An 18,875-nucleotide genomic window follows, 5' to 3' on the forward strand; every position below is an offset into this window, starting at 1 on the left:
GGAAGCTGAAATGCAGGTAAGTTCTGGCACTATTTCAGCAAGGTGCTTAAGCCTGCATTTAATTTTTAAGCTCTGAAATGCGTGGGTGGGAGCTGGCTCCATCAAGTCAAAGGCAAAACTCACATGAAGTGGGATTTTGCCTTCTCTGACTATGAAAGTGTTTCAGGAGGGAAATAGCTTGCCTCAGGTCACACCGGGAGTCTGTGGCAGAGCTGGGAATTGACGCCAGCTCTCTGGAGTCCCAAACTAGTGCCTTAACCTGTTTTCAACTTACTGCACGCTTCCTCCCAAAACATCATTGGGCATTCTTAGATACACCAGATATCCCGGCTCAACTGTAAGCCCGCCACTTGTTTTGGCCAGCTTTGGAGGGTGAGATGCAATATGCAACTTTCATCTTCTGAGCAATGTTTTAATATGACACACACAAACAAACAAACAAACAAACCGAGCTGGGGGCACACTCATGGAGGACTGTCGTGATGTACGCTGCTGCAGAGCCACTGTGCTGCTGTATCATTGAGTCACGCAGCTAGAAAGAAGATCCTGGTTTATTTAGGCAGTCTGATGCTGCACCGAGCCTCTTCCCTACGTTTCCAAAGCTGCAAGGCACGGCTGCGCCGGGATGGCTCAGAAATTTCCTGCAGCACCAACAGCTCCACGCAGCCAGCTCCGTGCATCGATTCATTTACTCCGGTTGATCCCGACTTAAATCGATGCTGCCAGCCTAAACTCCCGGCAAATCTGCCCTTGCACGAACAGGCGGTGCTCAGCAGGGCTGCCCTGGCAAAGGTGCCGAGACTCGCTGAACGTTTTGGCACGGGCAGCGCAGCTCCCTCCGGGCGGCCGCTGGCGCTCGGGCCGGACGGGAGCCCTCGTCTCACCGGGAAAGCCCGGGACCGGCAGTCCTCACGGTGGCACTAGAAAACAATTAATCGCGGCTCCACGGGACCATCTGCTGCCGCTGGCGCCGCTGGGGCAGCCCAGCGAGCTCCTCCGCGGCAGGAGACTTCGAGGGAAGTCTGCACCTACTCCAAAGCCCGCTTAACGCTTCTGCAATACCCTCAGCATTTGTGATCTAGACCCAGATGAATGTTGCCTGATCTGCTAATGCTTGGCCAAAAGCGTTTTCATCCAGCCTCCAAGCACCAGCAGCGGGTACCTCGTGTTAATGCCTCCTTTCACGTTCCAGCAGCAATGCCTCGCCTTGTTTGCCTTCTATAAAAGGCTAGAAATAAAAGGTAAGGAGAAAAAAACCCCAAAACAATAAGGTGCACCCCAATGACTCAAACACCTAAAAACATGATTATTCTCTGCATTCTGTTAGTATTGGGGTTCTTCATTCCGGAAAATCAACATATTGGTTTTCCCACCTACAAAAAAGGCAATAACCCTTCCTTATTTTGCTGGAGACTCAGATAAGCCAAATTCTGATCAAGAGGCCTTGATAAGCCAGGGACAACTGTGTCTCTGTAAGGTCTGATTCAGCCAGGCCATAAAACACGTGAGTAGTGCCTGAGAGGGGATGAGCAAACCTCTGTTAGGTGTGTGCCTGCCAAAACCAGAATGAGAGCCAGAGGTTTTCACAAGTTACTGAGGATGTGACAAGGTATGTGCAGGTATGAGGACAGATGGTTACTCTGCCTCTGAGAACCAAGGCTCTCGACAAGATGATCCTCAAGCAATAAATCAGTGCAGCTATCACTTTTTTCTTTTCTTTTTTTTTTTTTTTTTTTCTGAAATGGGTGAAACAAACTGCTGCCAAAGAGGGGAAGGGACAGACGAATTTCCTCCAAGGTGTTCATGTTGTCACCGCCATGGGGCCCAGACCACCAGGCATCTTACAAATCCCTACCTAAGTGGTGAATCAGGGGCAGTCAGTCAGTCCTGGGTGGGCAGTTGACCCCTCTGCTGGAGGTAGGCAGTCTTGGAGAGTCAACTCTTATTTTTAAGCATTATCTATCCCCTGTTCATCTGGGTGTGAATATGGCCCACCTAGTACTGCCATGCCAGGCACCACTGGCTGGTCACCCACCTGAGCCTGGGAACACACGCAGGACCATCACCAGGGCTGGTGCACAGCCAGCTCAGACCTGTTTGTGTTTTTACAAGAAAGGCAGAGTTTTCCCCCACCATGTGCTCTGGAAGGCCACCTATGCTGGCCTGCCACCTGTTGAATTGTTGAGTTCAGACAGAACTGACTCTTCTCAGGCAAGCTTTTGCTCCAACTTCCCATGCAAAACTGTCCTTGAGACATTGTCAGCTCGTCCTCACAGTCCTCCAGAGAGTCCTGCAGGACACCCATGGCTGTTGCACCAGACACCAGAAGGACATTTCACTGTGAAACACTCCACACAAGTGAAGGTTAAAGACAAATTCCTTTAGAGGAAGGGGCACAAGCCAGACGCAGAGGGGAGGTGACCAGTGCCAGCTCACACTGCTGCTGGATCATCAGAAAGATCCCGCCTCTCCCAGCACTTGCTGCTTCTCATCCTGCAAACCTTAGGCTGAAGGGAGGAGCTGACCTTCCCAGGAGCCCCTTCCACACAGATGTAATAAAAACAGCTAAAATAATTTTGAGACGACTTTGTATTTCCCCATTTAGTGTCAGTGTGTTGTGTTAGTGCCCTTTCAGCACAGGTAGTGCCTGGAAGAGTGAGGAATGCCTCGGGCACCCCAGAAAGGTGGCAAATCCAAAGATCCCAAAAGAGGCACTGGACTGCAATGACCCCACACTCCAGGGCAGCAGATGTGTGAGGGTACAGCCTTACCAGGATTCTATTTTCCCACTCACATGTACATGGAAATGTTACAGCATTGCAAAAGCAGTGTTTGATTGCAAGGCACAAATCCCTTCCAAAAGCAGAGTTTAACTTCCCTGCCAAGAACACATGTATTTTGTATAGATTTAATTACATGGCAGAGAAAAGGAAAGATTTGCCCAGATACTATGGCGATGAGTGCCATAGAAATGCCTGTAAATAAATAAAAACACAGAGTGAACCCAGACACCTTCAACAGAGTTTGAGGGGGAACATTCCCCCCCCCAAAAAAAACCCAAACAAACCCAAAGAATAAAAAAGCTCCACCTGGTATTCCCTACTCACTCCCTCATTTTAAAGAAAGAAGAGATCACCACCACATCTTTTTGACACAGGACTCAGTGCTCATTTGGGCTCACTCAAGTCAAAAGTCACAAGGTGGGCACATCTTTATTTGCATTCCCCAGTGTCTCCTTCCTGCTGCTTCTCATCACCTGCTCATCACCTGAGAACATACTTGTGCATACTAAATAATAAGCATTGCTGGGAACCTCGTGAACTTCTATGTCATTTGAATTCAGAGAAAAAAAAGAATTAAGATTTGAGCTTTCACACACCTCCCAGGTTGAAAACCCTGACCACGTTATACATTTTCTTCATTGTAATAAAGGAAACGAGATGAGGCCCTACGGGTGGTGATGTGTGGCTTGCTTTTTCATTGCACCCCACAGACATGAAAAGCACTTGCCAAGCAGCTGATCGAGGCCCCCTTGTCTCTTGGTTTCTGATTCCTTTTGTGTTTTTCAGTCTTTCATCTCAATTTCTCTGTTCATTCACAAAGTGTTTCATCATTTCGTTCCCACCACAGGGCACCAAGGACTGGATCCTTATGAAGAGCACTCAGATGTGAAGTGAGAGCCCCATCTCCCAAACAAAATTATCAGCCTGGCTCCACAGCAAAATTGCAAATTCCCTTGCAATAAACTGGTAATGTTGAATGGTGTCACCGCAATCACAGTGTGGGGGACAGAGGGAGGAAGAGAAGGGAGGGCAGGGTTGGACTCAGGGATCTCAGAGGTTCTCTTCTACAACAATGATTCTGTAATTCTGTGAAAGAGGGAAAAAAAAGATAGAAAAATGAAGTGGCGGAAGGAAGTGGCGGAAGGAAGGAAGGAAGTGGTGGAAGGAAGGAAGGAGTGGAAGGAAAAGAAAGAAAGAAAGAAAGAAAGAAAGAAAGAAAGAAAGAAAGAAAGAAAGAAAGAAAGAAAGAAAGAAAGAAAGAAAGAAAGAAAGAAAGAAAGAAAGAAAGAAAGAAAGAAAGAAAGAAAGAAAGAAAGACAACCATACTTCAAAGAAGTATCATTTGCTATTGCCCGAAACAGCTCCATGTTTGAGACATTGGTATATGAAGGGAGGAAATCAGAGCAGCTTACTCCATCGGGCGCTGCTGAGCCATTTTGGCTGCCTGTAAATTTTCCTCCTACCAACCTCTCTCCTCTTTTCCCATCTCTGTCTCAGGAGCCATGCAGGCAGTGGCAGAGTGGACTCTGTGTGCCTTCAAGTGCTGGCTGTTAGCCCTGCCTGGGAAAAGAGAGCCCCAGCATTTATCCCGGGAGTTTGTCTGTCTGCTGTCACCTTGCTCCCAGTAGCCAGGCAGTGCAAAGCCACAGGCAAGGAAAGATTGAAAAAAATCTGCTGAGTGACTTTCCTGTGCTTCCTTCCCTGAGGAAATTCATGCACCAAGTTTTATATATGATATACATCTGCAGAGGAAGAGATTTCTGTCTTGTGCTTCTGTGCTGCCTAGTGGGATGTTGTTCATGGACAGTCAGTATTTATGTCAATTACTAACTTGGACAGAGTTATTAAATGTAAACTGCGGCACCTTATGTTTAGCACAAAACAAAATGCTGGGAGAAGCCAGTCAGAGAAAACCTCTGACTTAACACAGTGGTTTGGCCAATGTGTAAATCATTCCTTTGCTCTGTATTCTCCCATACCTCCCTTCCCCCTGCCTCCCTTTCCCCCTCCTTTCCCTCGTTCACACACAGCTTCCAGTGCTGGACCCTGCAGATTTGGATCTTAAACTTTTTCAAAGTGCTACCTATTTATATATAATGCTTTGGATTTGCTTATGCAGTTCATTTGCATAGCCCCAAATCAGCATAAACCCTAACCTCATCTCACCAAGGGGATTTACCTGCAACCAAACGAATTTGGTTTGTTAATGAAGTAGTCAGATTCCCAGACAGCCCTGATACACCTTGATCACTTCTTAGAAAGAGATTTCTCTCACCTGGAATGAATTTTAGTACCCAGTACAAAAGGACGCTGCATTTTTGACACTTGCTCTTCAAGACCTAGGACACGACAGCAGGGAAAGACATGCAGAAACAGGGTTTAGAAAGTGTAATCAAAGAGAAAAAAACTGGAGTTAGATTTGAGCCAGTAAACATTGCTGTGGTCAGTTTCCCTCTCCACGTAACAGTAAACATAACAGTAGCAAATACACAAACCCCACAATTATTAATAATGCCTCAGTAATAAAGCTGTACAAATAAATGATGAGTTATTCCAACCTGTGTGGATGTTTAGGTACATGAGCTGGAAAACACTTTGACAAACAGTGTACTCATGGAACTTTGCAAGGGGTAACAAAGAAATCCTGAAAAGTATTTTTTTCTGTCTTGAATAAAATTTGAAGAAACACCTGTCCTTAAAAAAAAAAAAAAAAAAGGTCGGGGGGGGATTGATGGGTAGGGACTTCTCAGATGTACTGAAAAAAAAAAAAAAAAAAACAAAAACAAAAACCAAAAAAACCCAAACCAGTAAACCAAAACATCATGTAAATATTGACTGAAATATCATATTATGCTAAATATCCTGGCATTCTTCCAGTCTACTGTAGATTAGATTAACTCATCCATATGTAAAAATCTTGTATTTACTTTCTCTTCACAAATTCATTAAAAAACACAACCAAAGTCAAATCCTTCCAGCCACATTCAAGGCTGAGTTAGAGCTAGAGGTTAAATCCTTTCCTTCTCTGCAGTGTGTAGGAAAGGGGAAACAGCCGGAATCTGAAAGGCAGCAGGCTCAGAGAATCCAGAAAATAAATACCTTTTTTTCTTCTCCCCCCTACCACCTGTATTTTTAGGCCAGTTCATAATTAATCACGGAACTCCTTGCCACAAGGTGCCTCAGAAGCCAGAAGCTCAGGAAGGCACCAAAGACGATCAAATATTTATTAAGTAAGTGGAATCTGCAGAGCTACAGCATAAAATAAACACAGGTTGGAAAGGCATCTGTGCTTCTCAGGCTCCTGAGCTTGAACAAACCTGTAATCATCAGGGCTCCCTGGAAGGTAGTTTTCCAGGGAGAGCAAAGTGGGATCACCTTAGAGACGCCCATCACAGGGCCACTTCTACCTATCAGCTCCATTTCTGGCCAGTGGCTGGGACAGAACAACCATGGCCAGACAGAAGTGGCCACTGCCTTGCCCTGTGCTCCTCTGCTCCTCCTCTGCACCACAGTTACAAGTGGGTCTCTTTGCATAGGAAGCCTTGGCAGTGAGTTTTACACTGAGAACGTGGGAACCTTGTCAAAGCAACTGCCAGTTAAAAGGTGTTTGCAAAAGGAAGGTAGTCAAACATCTTGTACAGGTGACACCAGCATTGTAATATTCTCTAAAGCAGCAGTGAGCATGAACAGTTACTGGGGAGGCAGGAAGGCTGAAAGTGGCAAAGTTGTTTTGCTTTCCACTGGAAAGCATTTTGATATTTTGAACCATGGGATAATAGTGTGCTGCACAGCCAACAAATTCAGCCATCCCTCGTCAGCCAGGGGAGTCTGTTGCTGAAACAGTGTGATGTGGGAACTGAGAATGGACAGCCAAGCCTTGTACATCCCAGTGCAAAGACAAATGCATCCCTTTGGGCAGCCCCCTTACATTGCCAGCAGTATTATTGAATCAGTATGTTCTGGGTCTAAACACAGGATAAAACCTCCTCCAGAGCTTGGAAAGCAAATTCCAACATGGTTCAGTAATTGCCATCAGTGTTGCCCCGAGTACTTTATCAACATACTAATTCCCAAAATAGTTTTTATCCGAAAAGAGGAACTTTTAACAACAGCAGGTGCTAAGTCCCCAGGAGATTCCCCCAAGGAGGAAGACCCCAGATGAGATTTGGACACTGAGTAGTGCTGACACCATGGCACCCTCCCAGAGGCCTGGTGTGTGAAATCAAACTCATGCAGGAACCTCAATAAGCAGTTTTCCTCCCATGAGAAAAGCCCTCTCTGCAGAATTTCACAGCAGGAAGCACAGGGTGGACTAAGTGGCACAAGCCCATGGAGTCAGGTTTTCCCATGTGGAAAATGCAGGTCTGGTTCCTCAGGACAGCAAAATCAGAGAGTCTTCCCATGCCTTTCCAGGGCTGGAAGGGCAAAGCACACCAAAGATTCTGGTCCTGCCGGGCTTCCACAGGGCTCCATCCTCAGCCCTGTGCTCTTCAGCACCTTCATAAATAACCTGGGCACAGGACAGGAAGGGACACTGAGCAAGTTCACAGATGATATGAAATTAAGAGGAGCAGCTGAGTCCTTTGAGGGTAGGGAGGCCCTGCAGAGAGACCTCGACAAATGAGAGGCCTGGGCAATCAACAGCTATATGGACTTTAATGGGTGAAAGTGACAGATTCTGCACCTGGGATGGTCCTGGGGCTCCTGGTCATTGGCCAGCTGGACATGAGCCAGCAGTGCCCTGGAGCCAGCAGGGACATCCCTGTCCTGGGGACATCCCTGTCCTGGGGGCACCAGGCCCAGCATGGCCGGGCCAGGCAGGGATTGTCCTGCTCTGCTCTGGGCTGGACGGCCTCACCTGGAATATTGGGTGCAGTTCTGGCACCACAGAGTTGAAAAGGCATTAAACTGTCAGAGAGTGCAGAGGAGGCCATGGGGATGGTGAAGGGCCTTGAGGGGAAGCTCCGTGAGGAGCAGCTGAGGGCGCTTGGTCTGTTGAGGTGGAGGAGAGTGAGGGGAGGCCTCACTGCAGCTCTGCAGCTTCCTCATGGGGGAACAGGAGGGGCAGGCACTGATCTCTGCTCTGTGGTGACCGGGAACAGGACCCATGGAATGGCCTGAAGTTGTGTCAGAGAGGTTTAGGTTGGCTGTTAGGAGAAGGATCCTCCCCCAGAGGGTGTTTGGCCACTGGAACAGGCTCCCCAGGGAATGGGCATGGCACCAGCCTGACAGTTCAAGAAGCATTTGGACAATGCTTTTGGGCACATGGTAGGTCTCAGGGATGGTTCTGTGAAGAGCCAGCAGTTAGACTTGATGGTCCTCGAGGATCTCTTTCTGTTGGAACCCAAGACGTTCCTGGATGATCTGGGCCCTGGCCAGGGAGGCCGGAGACCCTGGCTTGCAGCTGAAGACCCCTGTGGCTTTGAGTTTGAACCATGGAATCAGTTACCAACTTTATAAGAAGAATTAAAGGTCACAAAAGTTTAGATAGCACAGTAGTAGTGATCATGGGGTGAAGGGAAAAATTTTAAGATTTTGTACATGGGGGTTTGGGACTTTGTACATGGGGGTCTGAGGCTCCAAAATGGGGGAATCAGGGCATGCCCTGTCCTTCTTCCTTCTTCTTCCTAGCCTCTATGATTTGGGTGATGTTGGCACTTTCAGATTGGTCTAGAGTAGAAAGTCACTGTCTAACATAGGTGATAGGTATTGGAACATAATAGTAAATATCAAATACATAGCTTATAGTGTAAAAGACAACACCGGCCTCTTGGGCAGGCAGTGTGCCTTTGGCTGACCTGCTGAACAGATTGTGGAAGGCCAGACAGAAAATGTTTTAGACAACAATTAATAAACAACCTTGAGAACAACAGCCGAAGACCTCTGACGCCTTCTTGGACAGCTGGGTTGGAAAAAGGACTTTCTAACACAATCTTTGGATTGCCATGATAGTGGTGACTCCCAGATTTCAACTCAGTTTATTCTGTGATTCTGTGACTTTGGGACTCTGTGAGCCTCGGACGTGCACAAACAGACTCTGAGCACCATTGAGGAGGCTCCCAGTAAAGGAACCCCTTTGTGCTGGTGGCGTGTCATTTCCTGTCAGATCTTTCCTAACTGCTGCAGCAGTAGTGGGATAAATCATTCTGGATAACTGCGGGATATCTCTTAAAATTAAAGGCCTTAAACCAAATAACACAGGGAAGCTGGATTATTTTGTTGAATAAAGCCTGAAAGTTTAACAGTGGAGAACTTGAATGGCAAGATTTAAGCAAGCCTTAGCTTGTGCTTGATAAACAAGCACGCTGTACCCAAAGCAAAACCATGCAAAACTTTTCAGGGTTGCAGCAAGATGGCTGCGGTGATAGCAGCACATGATTACCCTTCTGCTCACCCAGGTTTCACAGTGAAAGCAGCTTGGCGTGTTCCATGTTCCCTAAAACTTCTTCTTCTTAATTAGCAAGTCATGAGGTTGACCCCAAGCTAGCCAGGTCTGTGTGAAAATCACCATCTTGGTTACAAAAGAAGTCACAGCTCCAAGAGTACGGAAAGCATTACTGAAGGGAAAAGGTGAATGCCTCCTGTGAGCAGCTATTAGGGCCGCCTGTCTCCTGTAAATCTCTGGGAATGTATGCTCTAAATATAGAATAAACATTAATAAAGCACAAGCCACTTCTTCCCCTCCCGTCTTTCACACCATTAAGGTTCAAGCCTTGAGGGCTCACAGGTAATGCATCCAAAGGTGAAAAAGAGACTAACAGATACCTATATGCATCCAGGGTGGAGAACAAGGCTGCAGATACACCACCACCGCCCACTTCCACGCCACAGAGACAATTTCTGTGCTCAGTGGCAATGCCTTCAGCAGTAATGAAAATGTTCCCCTGGTAAAGTCACGGCAAGAGCGAAGGGCAGACGAAACGTGAGTCATCCAGGTGTACGGCAGACAGGGGAATGTGGGTGTGTTCCCCTGTGGCTCCAAGCCAATGTGACCTCAATTAAATTTCGGTGAATGATGGGCCTTCCCCTCTTTTAAGTACACACTCATCTCTGTGTCCAGAGATACATCCACTGAGCCTAAATGCAGCTATTTAATCTGGGGTGCTCTCCTGGCAAGCCTGAGTCAACACGTGGCCGGGCTGGTGGTGGTGGTGGTGGTGGTGTTCCTCTTCTTCTCCATATCAGTTTTGCTCACCATACCTTGAGTTTACTTCCTCCTGCCAGCTCTTCTACAACATCCAGATCCCTGCCTGAGTCCTACTCGGGTGGTGTAATCACTGCTCTCTCTGTCCCCAGCTTGCAAACTGTTCCAATTCTCTTGCTGCCTTTGAGCACGTGACCCAATTGCACTGAGGGGAGGAGAGCCCAGGGACAGACACAGCTTAATTTGGAAATTCTTGTACTCAAATGCTGTTAAAAGTGCCTGCCAGGGACTCCAGTGAAAGCAGGCTAGCTCCAAGATCCAGCACACTCCCATAGGAAACCTGTGTAAACTAATTCTGTCGAACCGTTAGCACTCGGGGTGATTAACCGCAGCAGTCTCTGATCTTCCCTTATTAAAGAGAAGGAGAATGAAATTCACTGATTCATATCAGCTTAATATAAAACCTTGTGAGATTCGCCGTTGAGTTCAGCTGCGGCAGGATCTAGTAGCCACCACGAGGGATAAGAAAACTCCCTTGCACGTAGCCCTCCGTGTGACAGGGGGTGGCTGAAGCCACTTTTGCTGGGTCACAGTCAAACCCAGGCTCCCGGGCCACGGTGCGCAGCAGACAAGTGCATGGCAGCTGCGGCTCTGAGAAGATTTTTACTCTGGTGCCACTTTTGAATACTTGGCACTCGGCAGGCAGGCATGTGCCATCTTGTTTTAAGCAGCTCCATCTCTACATGCTAAGCGTGCTCCAGAGAGATTTGGGCTAGGGGTGAGCAGGATTAAGGACGGCTGTAGTTTGACTGCAGAGATAACTCCCTGCCGCAAGAGATTTTGCCTTCAGTAGCTGAAATAGTGCTCTGGGGCAGCTCTGGAGGTGTTCACCCCATGTCATAGAGGCCACCCCTAATAACCTCAAACCCTGACTTCTAGATGCCCCAGCAAAGTGGCACATGTACAGCTTTAGCAACGCTAAACAAATCTTGTTTTTCAAGACATACTTACAAGACTTCTCAGTGTTTTACATATGTTTTTATGAGATACGCTTTTTGATACATGTGTTGTTTCACTGCATCCATGTGCAATCCTGCACCTAAGTGCAACTCCAGGATCGCAGACACGACAAAACAGGTGGCAAACACAACGTGCTGTTTCCTGTTCCACTTACCAGAGCACTGCTCATTTCAGCATATCCCCCCGAGACCTCCTTAAGAGTAAGGACTGCCTCTCATGTGTTGAATGCTGCATGGCAAAAAGTGAGCAGTTGGCTCCTGTCCTCCCAAAAAAGTATAGAAGTAGCAATTTGGAAATGGTTAAAGACATAGCAGCATTTCCTTTTAAATACAAAGTTACAGTCCTGTCTCTTTCAGTCTGGAAATTCCTATATGACGACAGCTTGGTTAGGATCAGGGAAAAACAAGGGAATTAAAAAAAAAAAATCAAGTGGAATAGGGAACAATGCCCTGTTTAAAAAATGCCATTGTTCATGCAACTAGAAACCTAGAGTCCATAAAAACATCAAGCAAAAACTGAAGCTGGCTGAAGCAGATAATGCCTTACTGAGTGCTACACTGCCTTACAAAATTCTTAAGGGTGCATAGTGACAGAATGCTTGAAAAGCAAAAGGAACCAGTTTCCCAGATGAAATATTCAGATTTCAGTACTTACAGATGTGCTAGAATGTAGATCTTGCACACATGTAAGAGATTTTGAATGGCAGCCATACAAAGGAGATCCTACACCTACCAAGCATGCCCTGGCACTATTGCATGGGACAACATTTCAGGCCCCCAGCACACGACAGCTTCAAGGCTGACCTTGGATCTCTCATCCAGAATTCACAGGCAGAGCAACAGAGGAGGTAAAAAAATGCCTGGTATAATTGTAAAAAAGTTTTCACATGGAAAAAGCTTCAGATAAAGGATGACTCATAACTTTAATTTAGCTTTAAATGCTTGCTATTTGCAAACCAAACAAGACATTCCCTACTCCCTGTGTTACCTACAAACCAAATCAACAAAGATAGCTTTCAGTTGAACAAAGCATGCCTAGGTGATAAGGGGTGAGAAATATTTTCTGCATCATTATATTACTTACACAAACTGAGGGAGAAGTGGCAACGGTCCCCACACAAACATCACATAGAAATGTGAACTTTAGTAGCATTCCAAAGGCACATTCAGACATAAAAATTTGATATTGCCACTTTCATTTTAACTACTACAAAGATACAAAAGCCTCAGCTTTATTTGGCACCACATACACCCAAATTCCCAGCTGACAGACATTACAAATCAGCTGAAGAGGAATCGCTCCTTCCCTTTTATCGAAGAGTAGTGAGAAAACCAGATCCCATTCACCCGGCATTAATGTGGAAATCATGTGTTTGCTACACACTCTGTAAGGCAGCTGGAACAATGAGGTCCCAAAGGAGAAGCACCACGGGGCTGGCGATGACCTGGGGCGGGCTCACCGCCCCCAGAGCTGCAGCGCGGCACGTGCCGCTGGAGGGACGCCGGGGACCTCACAGCAACACGTCCTCAGTCCCTGCATGGTCAGCCTTCCCCGGCTACGTGTGCATTCCTGCAAGAATCCTGGCTCTTCGTCGGGTGACTGGGCTCCCAGGACAGGGCAGGTTTCAAAAGAGAACTCCGTGCGGGTGATGGTTAAGCGGCGTTTTGTGCACACGCCCTTTAGTCTCCAAGCCAGGTTTAATTCTTTGCTCAGCATTACTGAGTGGGTTTTCCTTTGCTCACACTAAGGTGGTTACACCAGCTTGCCTAAGAAATCCAAGGCAATGAAGATGGGAATCCTTCATTGCTGAAAAGACTGCTAAAAAAAAAAAAAAGTCTAGGATTTGTTATTATCAGATGCACAAGGTCTTATGTCCTCAACAGAACTATGTCCTCTAAAAAATCATTTAAACTGAGTTACTTCAAAAATGGTAAATTACAGTTTTACCCACACAGGTGAGATAAGTAGCAACTCCACATCCAGAGCAAAAACTTTCCATACACCTTTTTCCTTAAAAAGAGATGTTACATCAGCATTGCACTTACACAATCCTGTCTTTCAGAGTCTTGAGACTACAAGCATTTGCCACCACCCACTCCTTGCTTTGGTAAACTCAACCACCAACAAATACCTAACAAACTTTCTCTGGCCATGTCCATACAGAGAAAAGAACTAGAGCAACCATTCAGATAAAATATTATAGGTTTATTTAAAACTTATTTTCACCTTGAATATGCAAAATACAAATTCCAACAAAATGTTCATTATTACTTCATAGTTTACAAATATACAAAATAGAAGTTTGCTTAAATTTATATTACATATTTATTATGTAAAGAACTATATAGAAAACATTTGTTCTGCTTAAGGCATATTTGGGAATAAACCATTGTACAAACTATTGCACATCGAAACCACAGTGCATTACAGACTGTCTGCATAAAGTTATTTTCTTAACAAAAAAGATAAACCAGGGTTATTCACCTGATTTAGGTCATAATTGGCAATCGGAAGATAAAAAATAGTTCCTTGTCAGATATGCAGCAGTTTGAGAACTTTGGCTTCCTGTTCTTGGTACCTCTAGAACCAACAGTCACTAAGCACCATGAAATAGGCTTTGAAAATATAATTCTGTACCTGAATTTTTCCTCCTCTTTTAACATTGTAATGGCTTTTAGAAGGAAAAAAAAAAAAAAAAAGAAAGTACAAGATGACATGTACATCTAATATTGCATTGAAAGGAAATTAAGGGAATGTAATTTCCCTGTGTAATATCCCCACCCCTCCGAACTACATACAGTCTGTTTAACCCTGATATCCGTGACTTCCAGTCACTCCTTGGCATTCTGTAGTCCAGAAATAATTCAAGTTGGATTTACAAATGGAATGATAGAAGATCCAGTCATTGACCCCAACGTCTTTGGTTCTCTTAAGTGTATAACTATAAAAAAAGAAAGTTGCAATGTCCATATGCAGTTATCCCTCTTTTCCACTCTTTGGAAGACTTCACCTCGATTATCTGTAGTGCTTAAAATGAGTTCTCCCCGTCTTGTGGAAGACAGTCCTTGTGCTGTAAATACTGAATCTCTGCGGCAGTCGGGGGAAAGATCCACGGCTTTCCCAAATCAGAAGTGCCTCTTCATGTGTAAGGCGAGGTGGTCCGACCTGGAGAAGGCTCTGTCACAACGCTGGCACTGGAAAGGGCGGTGGCCTGTGTGTTTTCTGTAGTGACGAGTGAGTTCATCGGATCGGGCAAACTTCCACCCGCAGCCTTCCCAGTCACAGTGATAAGGCTTCTCACCTGTAAAAAAACCCCAAAAAACAAGAAGTGAAACACATGAGTTAGGGTTTTTGGGTTTTTTTGCGGCTACCACTTGTAGCACCTTCTTTCCAGAAGTTGTCCTACGTAAAACAAAGGGTGGTCAAATGCAACAAACTTCATGAAGCAGTTGCAAACAAACTACAAAGACTAAAAGAGCAAGGCTGTCTTTTCAAGATGTATAGGTGTCATGAAACGGTTGTGTCACTTAAATCTGCACTAAAATGCTCATTTTCACTGCCTTGCACACGAGATTTCAGAGCACCTGAATGCGTATTTTTGCTGGCGGTGTTACACAATCAAATAGCAACCAGAAATAGCTCAGCAGACAACGTATTTAGATAATTGTAGGTCTCAAGAATGAAAAAACAGCCGGAAACTGTTTTCATTAGCTCGGCCTGATTAAGGAGTCAGTCTTACTGGTGTCTTCCTTATACAAAAACTACTGTCGATAGCAAGATGAGCTTCCCCAACAATTACAAACTCCTTGTCCTACACATCCCGGGGATGGTGCTGACTGGCTTGGGGCAGATGTTTACTGACTACTTGCCCAATTTTTTTCCCTTTTCTGCCATTACCTGAAGATGTAGCCTAACTACTGCAGAGCAAGTATATTTTCCCTTTCCCATGTCCCTCTCCTTCAGGAGAAAGTTTTGAATCAGGTTCACAACCCAGGGATTCAAATTATGCAAACTCCCAGGTTATTTAGTCACTGTTACGGAATGCCCACGCTGGCGAAACCCGTGCGCTGTACCTGCTTTCACAAGCTCAGTTACTGCAACTCTGCACTCAGCTGCAAAGTTAAGAGACTGGGCTCAAAAACACACTCTGGGCAGACTTCATCCCAATTCCAGCAGCGGACAATTGGCAGTTAAACTCTGTGCAGGAGTGAGATGTCCTACAGGTGGGCGCTGCCAGCTTAGCTGAAAGCCCCTGCTCCTCAGGGAATCTATCTCGGTTTTCCCAGAAAGGGAAAAAGGAAGCAACAGCTTGCAGAGGTGCCCAGCCTCTTGCCCTACAGCCAGCCAAGAGAGGGGTGCGTGTGCGAAGCACTTAACCACCAGGAAAGACAATAGTTATCTTCAAGAGAGGGCTGCTGCCTTCTCAGAAGTGGGCCAACACAATCCAGAGCCAACAAATCCCAGCCGGCTTCCAGCTACCTGCTAATTAGCTAGCCACATAGCAAGAGAGAAGTAACAAACTCTGACTTGGCAAGAAACCCACCCGCTCCCACATCTGAGTCACCCTGAAGCATTAAGCAAAATGTCAAGCCAGTAAGTGAAGACTGCTCAGGACTTCACGTAGCCAAGGGGGGAGGAAAAAAAAAAGCCCGGAAACCCAGCAAGGACAAGCCTTGCTGCTTTTAACCCTGCTGCAGTGCTCACGCCCTTCCACTGTCCGAGGGGGTCACAGCCCGTGCCTCTCAGGCCAGGACATGCCCCTGACCCCGGCGCTGGGACTAACCTGTGTGGGTTCTCAGATGCGCCTTGAGATGAGAGCTCTTGGTGTAGGTTTTGCCGCAGCCCGCATAGTCACAGGTGTGTGTGGCCGTCCTTTTCCTAGGCCATGACCGGCGTCCCCTCTTGGGCTTGGTCTCCTCTGGCAGGCAGCTCCCCGGCGGCATGAGCTCTAGAGGCGGACAGGGAGGAGTGAGCACGGCCAGCGCCCAAGCCGGGACATCCGCTGCCCCAGCACCGCGGGGACTCACCTTGGTACTGGAGCGCGCCGGGAGAGAGCTGCTCGGGCAGGAAGGTGGGGTAGCCAGGAGCCGGGGGGTACCCCGGCGGCAGCGGCGGGTGGGCCAGCCCCGGCGTGGCGGGGAGACAGTCTCTGCCGCTCAGCATCTCCTCGGGCCCCAGCGACGGCGTACTCCGGGCGGGCAGCGGGCGGCTGCCCAGGGCGAAGTCGTGCTGCGGGGCTCCTCGGGGGCTGCTCCCGTGCGGCGGCGGCGGGGCCAGGGTGCACGGCGGCGCGGCCTCCTGCTTGATTTTGGGGCACATCCGCGGCAGGGAGGTGTAGGGCGCGCCGGGGCCGTCGGCGCCGGGCGGCGGGGCGGCGGGGCCGCTCTTGGGGCTAAGCCCCGGGTGGCTGTAGTCGCCCACCGCCTTCACCACGAACTTGCCCTGCAGGCTGCCCAGGGGCGGCAGCGCGGCCGGCGCTGGCAGGTACACCGCGTCCAGGTCTGGCCGCATCAGCTCGGCCACGAAGCCTCCCGAGGGGGACACGTCGGTGATGTCGGCCAGGTTGAAGGGCGCGGCGGACCCGGCGGCGGGAGCCCCGTCGCAGCCGCCGCCGCCGCCGTAGAGGAGACCGGCGGGCTCGGGCCGGGGCAGCGGGTAGGCGAAGGGCCCGGCGGGGCAGGGGCTGGCGGTGGGGGCCGGGGTGGCGGCGGGGGCCACCACTATGGCGGCGGCGGCGGGCTCCTGGTGCATGAGCGAGTTGGAGAGGATGAAGTCGAAGTCCAGCAGCTCATTGAACTCCTCGGCGTCACGGCGGGGGCCGAGAGCGGCGGCGCCTTCCAGCTCCGACGGCGGCGTCTCCACCGGCCGCGCCGACAGCGCCGGCGGCGGCCGCTTCAGCTGCGACAGCTCCTCCCGCCAGCGCTGCGGGGACATTCGCACGGCTCAGCCCCGGCCGCACGGCGCCGCGCCCGCCCCGACGGCCCCCGCCCCGCCCGGCCCCGTCCCGTCCCGTCCCGCCCGGCCCCGTCCGTGTCGCGGCGCCGCGGCGCCGATACTCACGTTGCCGGGGCCCGCGGGCCGCGCCGCCTTCTCGCGGCCCGCGGCGCCCGCCGCGAAGGTGGCGATGGAGGGAAGGAGCGTGCCGCTGAGCGCCATCTCGCACTCGCCGGGGGGCTGCCTGCGGTGGGGAGACACAGCGGAGTCAGCCGGCGGCCGGGCAGGGAGGGGACGGAGGGAGGGAAGGCGGCGGCCGCACCCGGCACCCACCGCATCCGTGCCGGGGCGTCCCGCCGAGCCGCCGCCGCCGCCGTGGTCCCGAGCGCCGGCGCGGAGCAGAGGGAGGGGAGGCGGCACGGACGCGCCGTCCAGCCGCGCGGAGCCGGCACAGCGCCGCCGCCGGGGCGGTGCCGCGGGAGCGCCCTGCTGCTGCTGCTGCTGCTGCTCCTGCTGCTGCTTCTTCTTCTTCTAGTTCGGCGCTGCGCTGCGCGGGGCGCGGGGCGCTAGCGGCGCCGCGGGGACGAGGAAGAGGAGGTGGAGGAGGAGGAGGCGGCGGCCGCCGCCCGGCAACGCGGCTCCGGCACCGGCAGGGCGGCGGCGCGAGGCGTTTCCCGAGGAGCCGCGGCCATGTGGGGAGCCGGGCAGGACGGACGGGGCGCGGTGGTGCCAGTGGGGAAAGGAGGGGTGGATGGAAGGAGGGATGCGCCGGGCGCGCTCCGCCGCCGCCGCCGCCGCGCCCCGCTCGGCACTGCGCGCTCCTGTCGCCGCCGCTCCCTCTTATCACCTCACTTCGCGGGCGCGCCGCCCCCGCCGCCATGGCGACGGCGACAACAAACGGACATGTGGGGAAAAGGGGGGGACGGGGCGGGACGGGCCGGGCCCGGGGAGCGCGCAGAAAGAGCGGGGGCTCCGCCCCGAGCGCCCCGTGACGCGGGCGCGGGCGGTGACGCGGGCGCTCGGGGCGGGACACGGGGACACGCGCCGGGGATGCCCGCGCGCCGCGGGGGCTCCCGCACCGGCGGCGGGGTGGGAACTCCCGTCGGGAATCGGCGGCCCCGCGTGGAAGGGAGGGAGGTGGGACGGAGCATCCCGAGCGGCCGCCGGGGCGCTCGGCCTCTCCGCCTTCCGCCTAGCCTTGCATCTTCTTACTGTTTTTCGTTTTATTTTTTTCTTTAACTTTCTAATTTTTTTTCTTTATTTTTTCCCTACTTTTTCTTTTCCCTTTTTTTTTTTTTTTTTTTGTAATTTTTTTAATTATTATTCCTTTTTCTTTCCCCTTTTTGTTCATTTTTCTTTCCCCTTTTTGTTCATTTTCCGAACCGCCCCGACGGCGCGGTCCTTCACACGGCCCGTACCAACCCTGGTCTATTCTCGACTCCTCTTGTCACCGGGACCCGGCGGTCCGGGGAGCCGCGGTCGCGCAGCCCGCATTCCCGGCGGTGCCGAAGGCGCGGTGGGTGCGAGGCTGAGAATAGTCCGTAAAATAAAATAAAAATAAAATTAAAAAAAAAAAAGAAAAAAGAAAAAGAGATAGAAATTAAAGAAAACGACAAAACATCCCCCAAATTTAGCACAGCCCCGAGGGGAACCGCAGAGAACGGCGCGGGCTCCTCCAGAGGGCAATGGCGAGCCGGCGCCGCGCCCCGGCGCCGCGCAGCCCCGACGGGCCGCGTCCCGGTGCTCCCCGATGGGCTCCGTCCCGCCCCCCGTGCGGCGGGGACCCCCGGTGGGCAGTGCCCTGGTGCTCCCCGGCGCTGTCCCGACCCGAGCGGCGGGGTCTGCGGGCGATCCCCCCGCCGCAGCCGCCCCGCTGCCCCCCGGCGCCGCCGGCCGCTCTCCAGAACTGGTCGGGCCGGAGGGGTGAAGTCCCAGCTCTGCGTGATTTGCAAACATGAGCCCGAGTAACTTAGGATGACTAAATTAAACCCTAA

The 18,875-nt window shown here is 50.4% G+C and overlaps 1 protein-coding gene across 1 annotated transcript; it reads right to left on the reverse strand.

The window, feature by feature from the left end:
• Positions 1 to 13,131: 13,131 nt before the first annotated feature.
• KLF4 (Kruppel like factor 4) lies at positions 13,132 to 17,764 on the reverse strand. Its single transcript, XM_038125327.1, has 5 exons — positions 17,215 to 17,764; positions 17,008 to 17,125; positions 15,975 to 16,869; positions 15,731 to 15,895; positions 13,132 to 14,248 (listed from the first exon to the last, which is right to left on the reverse strand). The coding sequence occupies exons 1-5, from the start codon at positions 17,217 to 17,219 to the stop codon at positions 14,073 to 14,075; spliced, it is 1,359 nt and encodes a 452-aa protein (XP_037981255.1). The 5' UTR covers positions 17,220 to 17,764; the 3' UTR covers positions 13,132 to 14,072.
• Between the last annotated feature and the right edge of the window lie 1,111 nt (positions 17,765 to 18,875).

Source organism: Motacilla alba, chromosome Z (genome assembly GCF_015832195.1).
Source record: "Motacilla alba alba isolate MOTALB_02 chromosome Z, Motacilla_alba_V1.0_pri, whole genome shotgun sequence".
NCBI classification, from domain to species: Eukaryota; Metazoa; Chordata; class Aves; order Passeriformes; family Motacillidae; genus Motacilla; species Motacilla alba.

What these genes read in the sequence shown, in the direction of transcription:
- KLF4 (XM_038125327.1), bottom strand. An exon ending in GGCCCGCGGGCCCCGGCAAC is followed by an intron (nt 16,870 to 17,007) that starts GTGAGTATCGGC and finishes ATGTCCCCGCAG; the next exon opens with CGCTGGCGGGAGGAGCTGTC. An exon ending in GCATCTGAGAACCCACACAG is followed by an intron (nt 14,249 to 15,730) that starts GTTAGTCCCAGC and finishes GTTTTTTTACAG; the next exon opens with GTGAGAAGCCTTATCACTGT.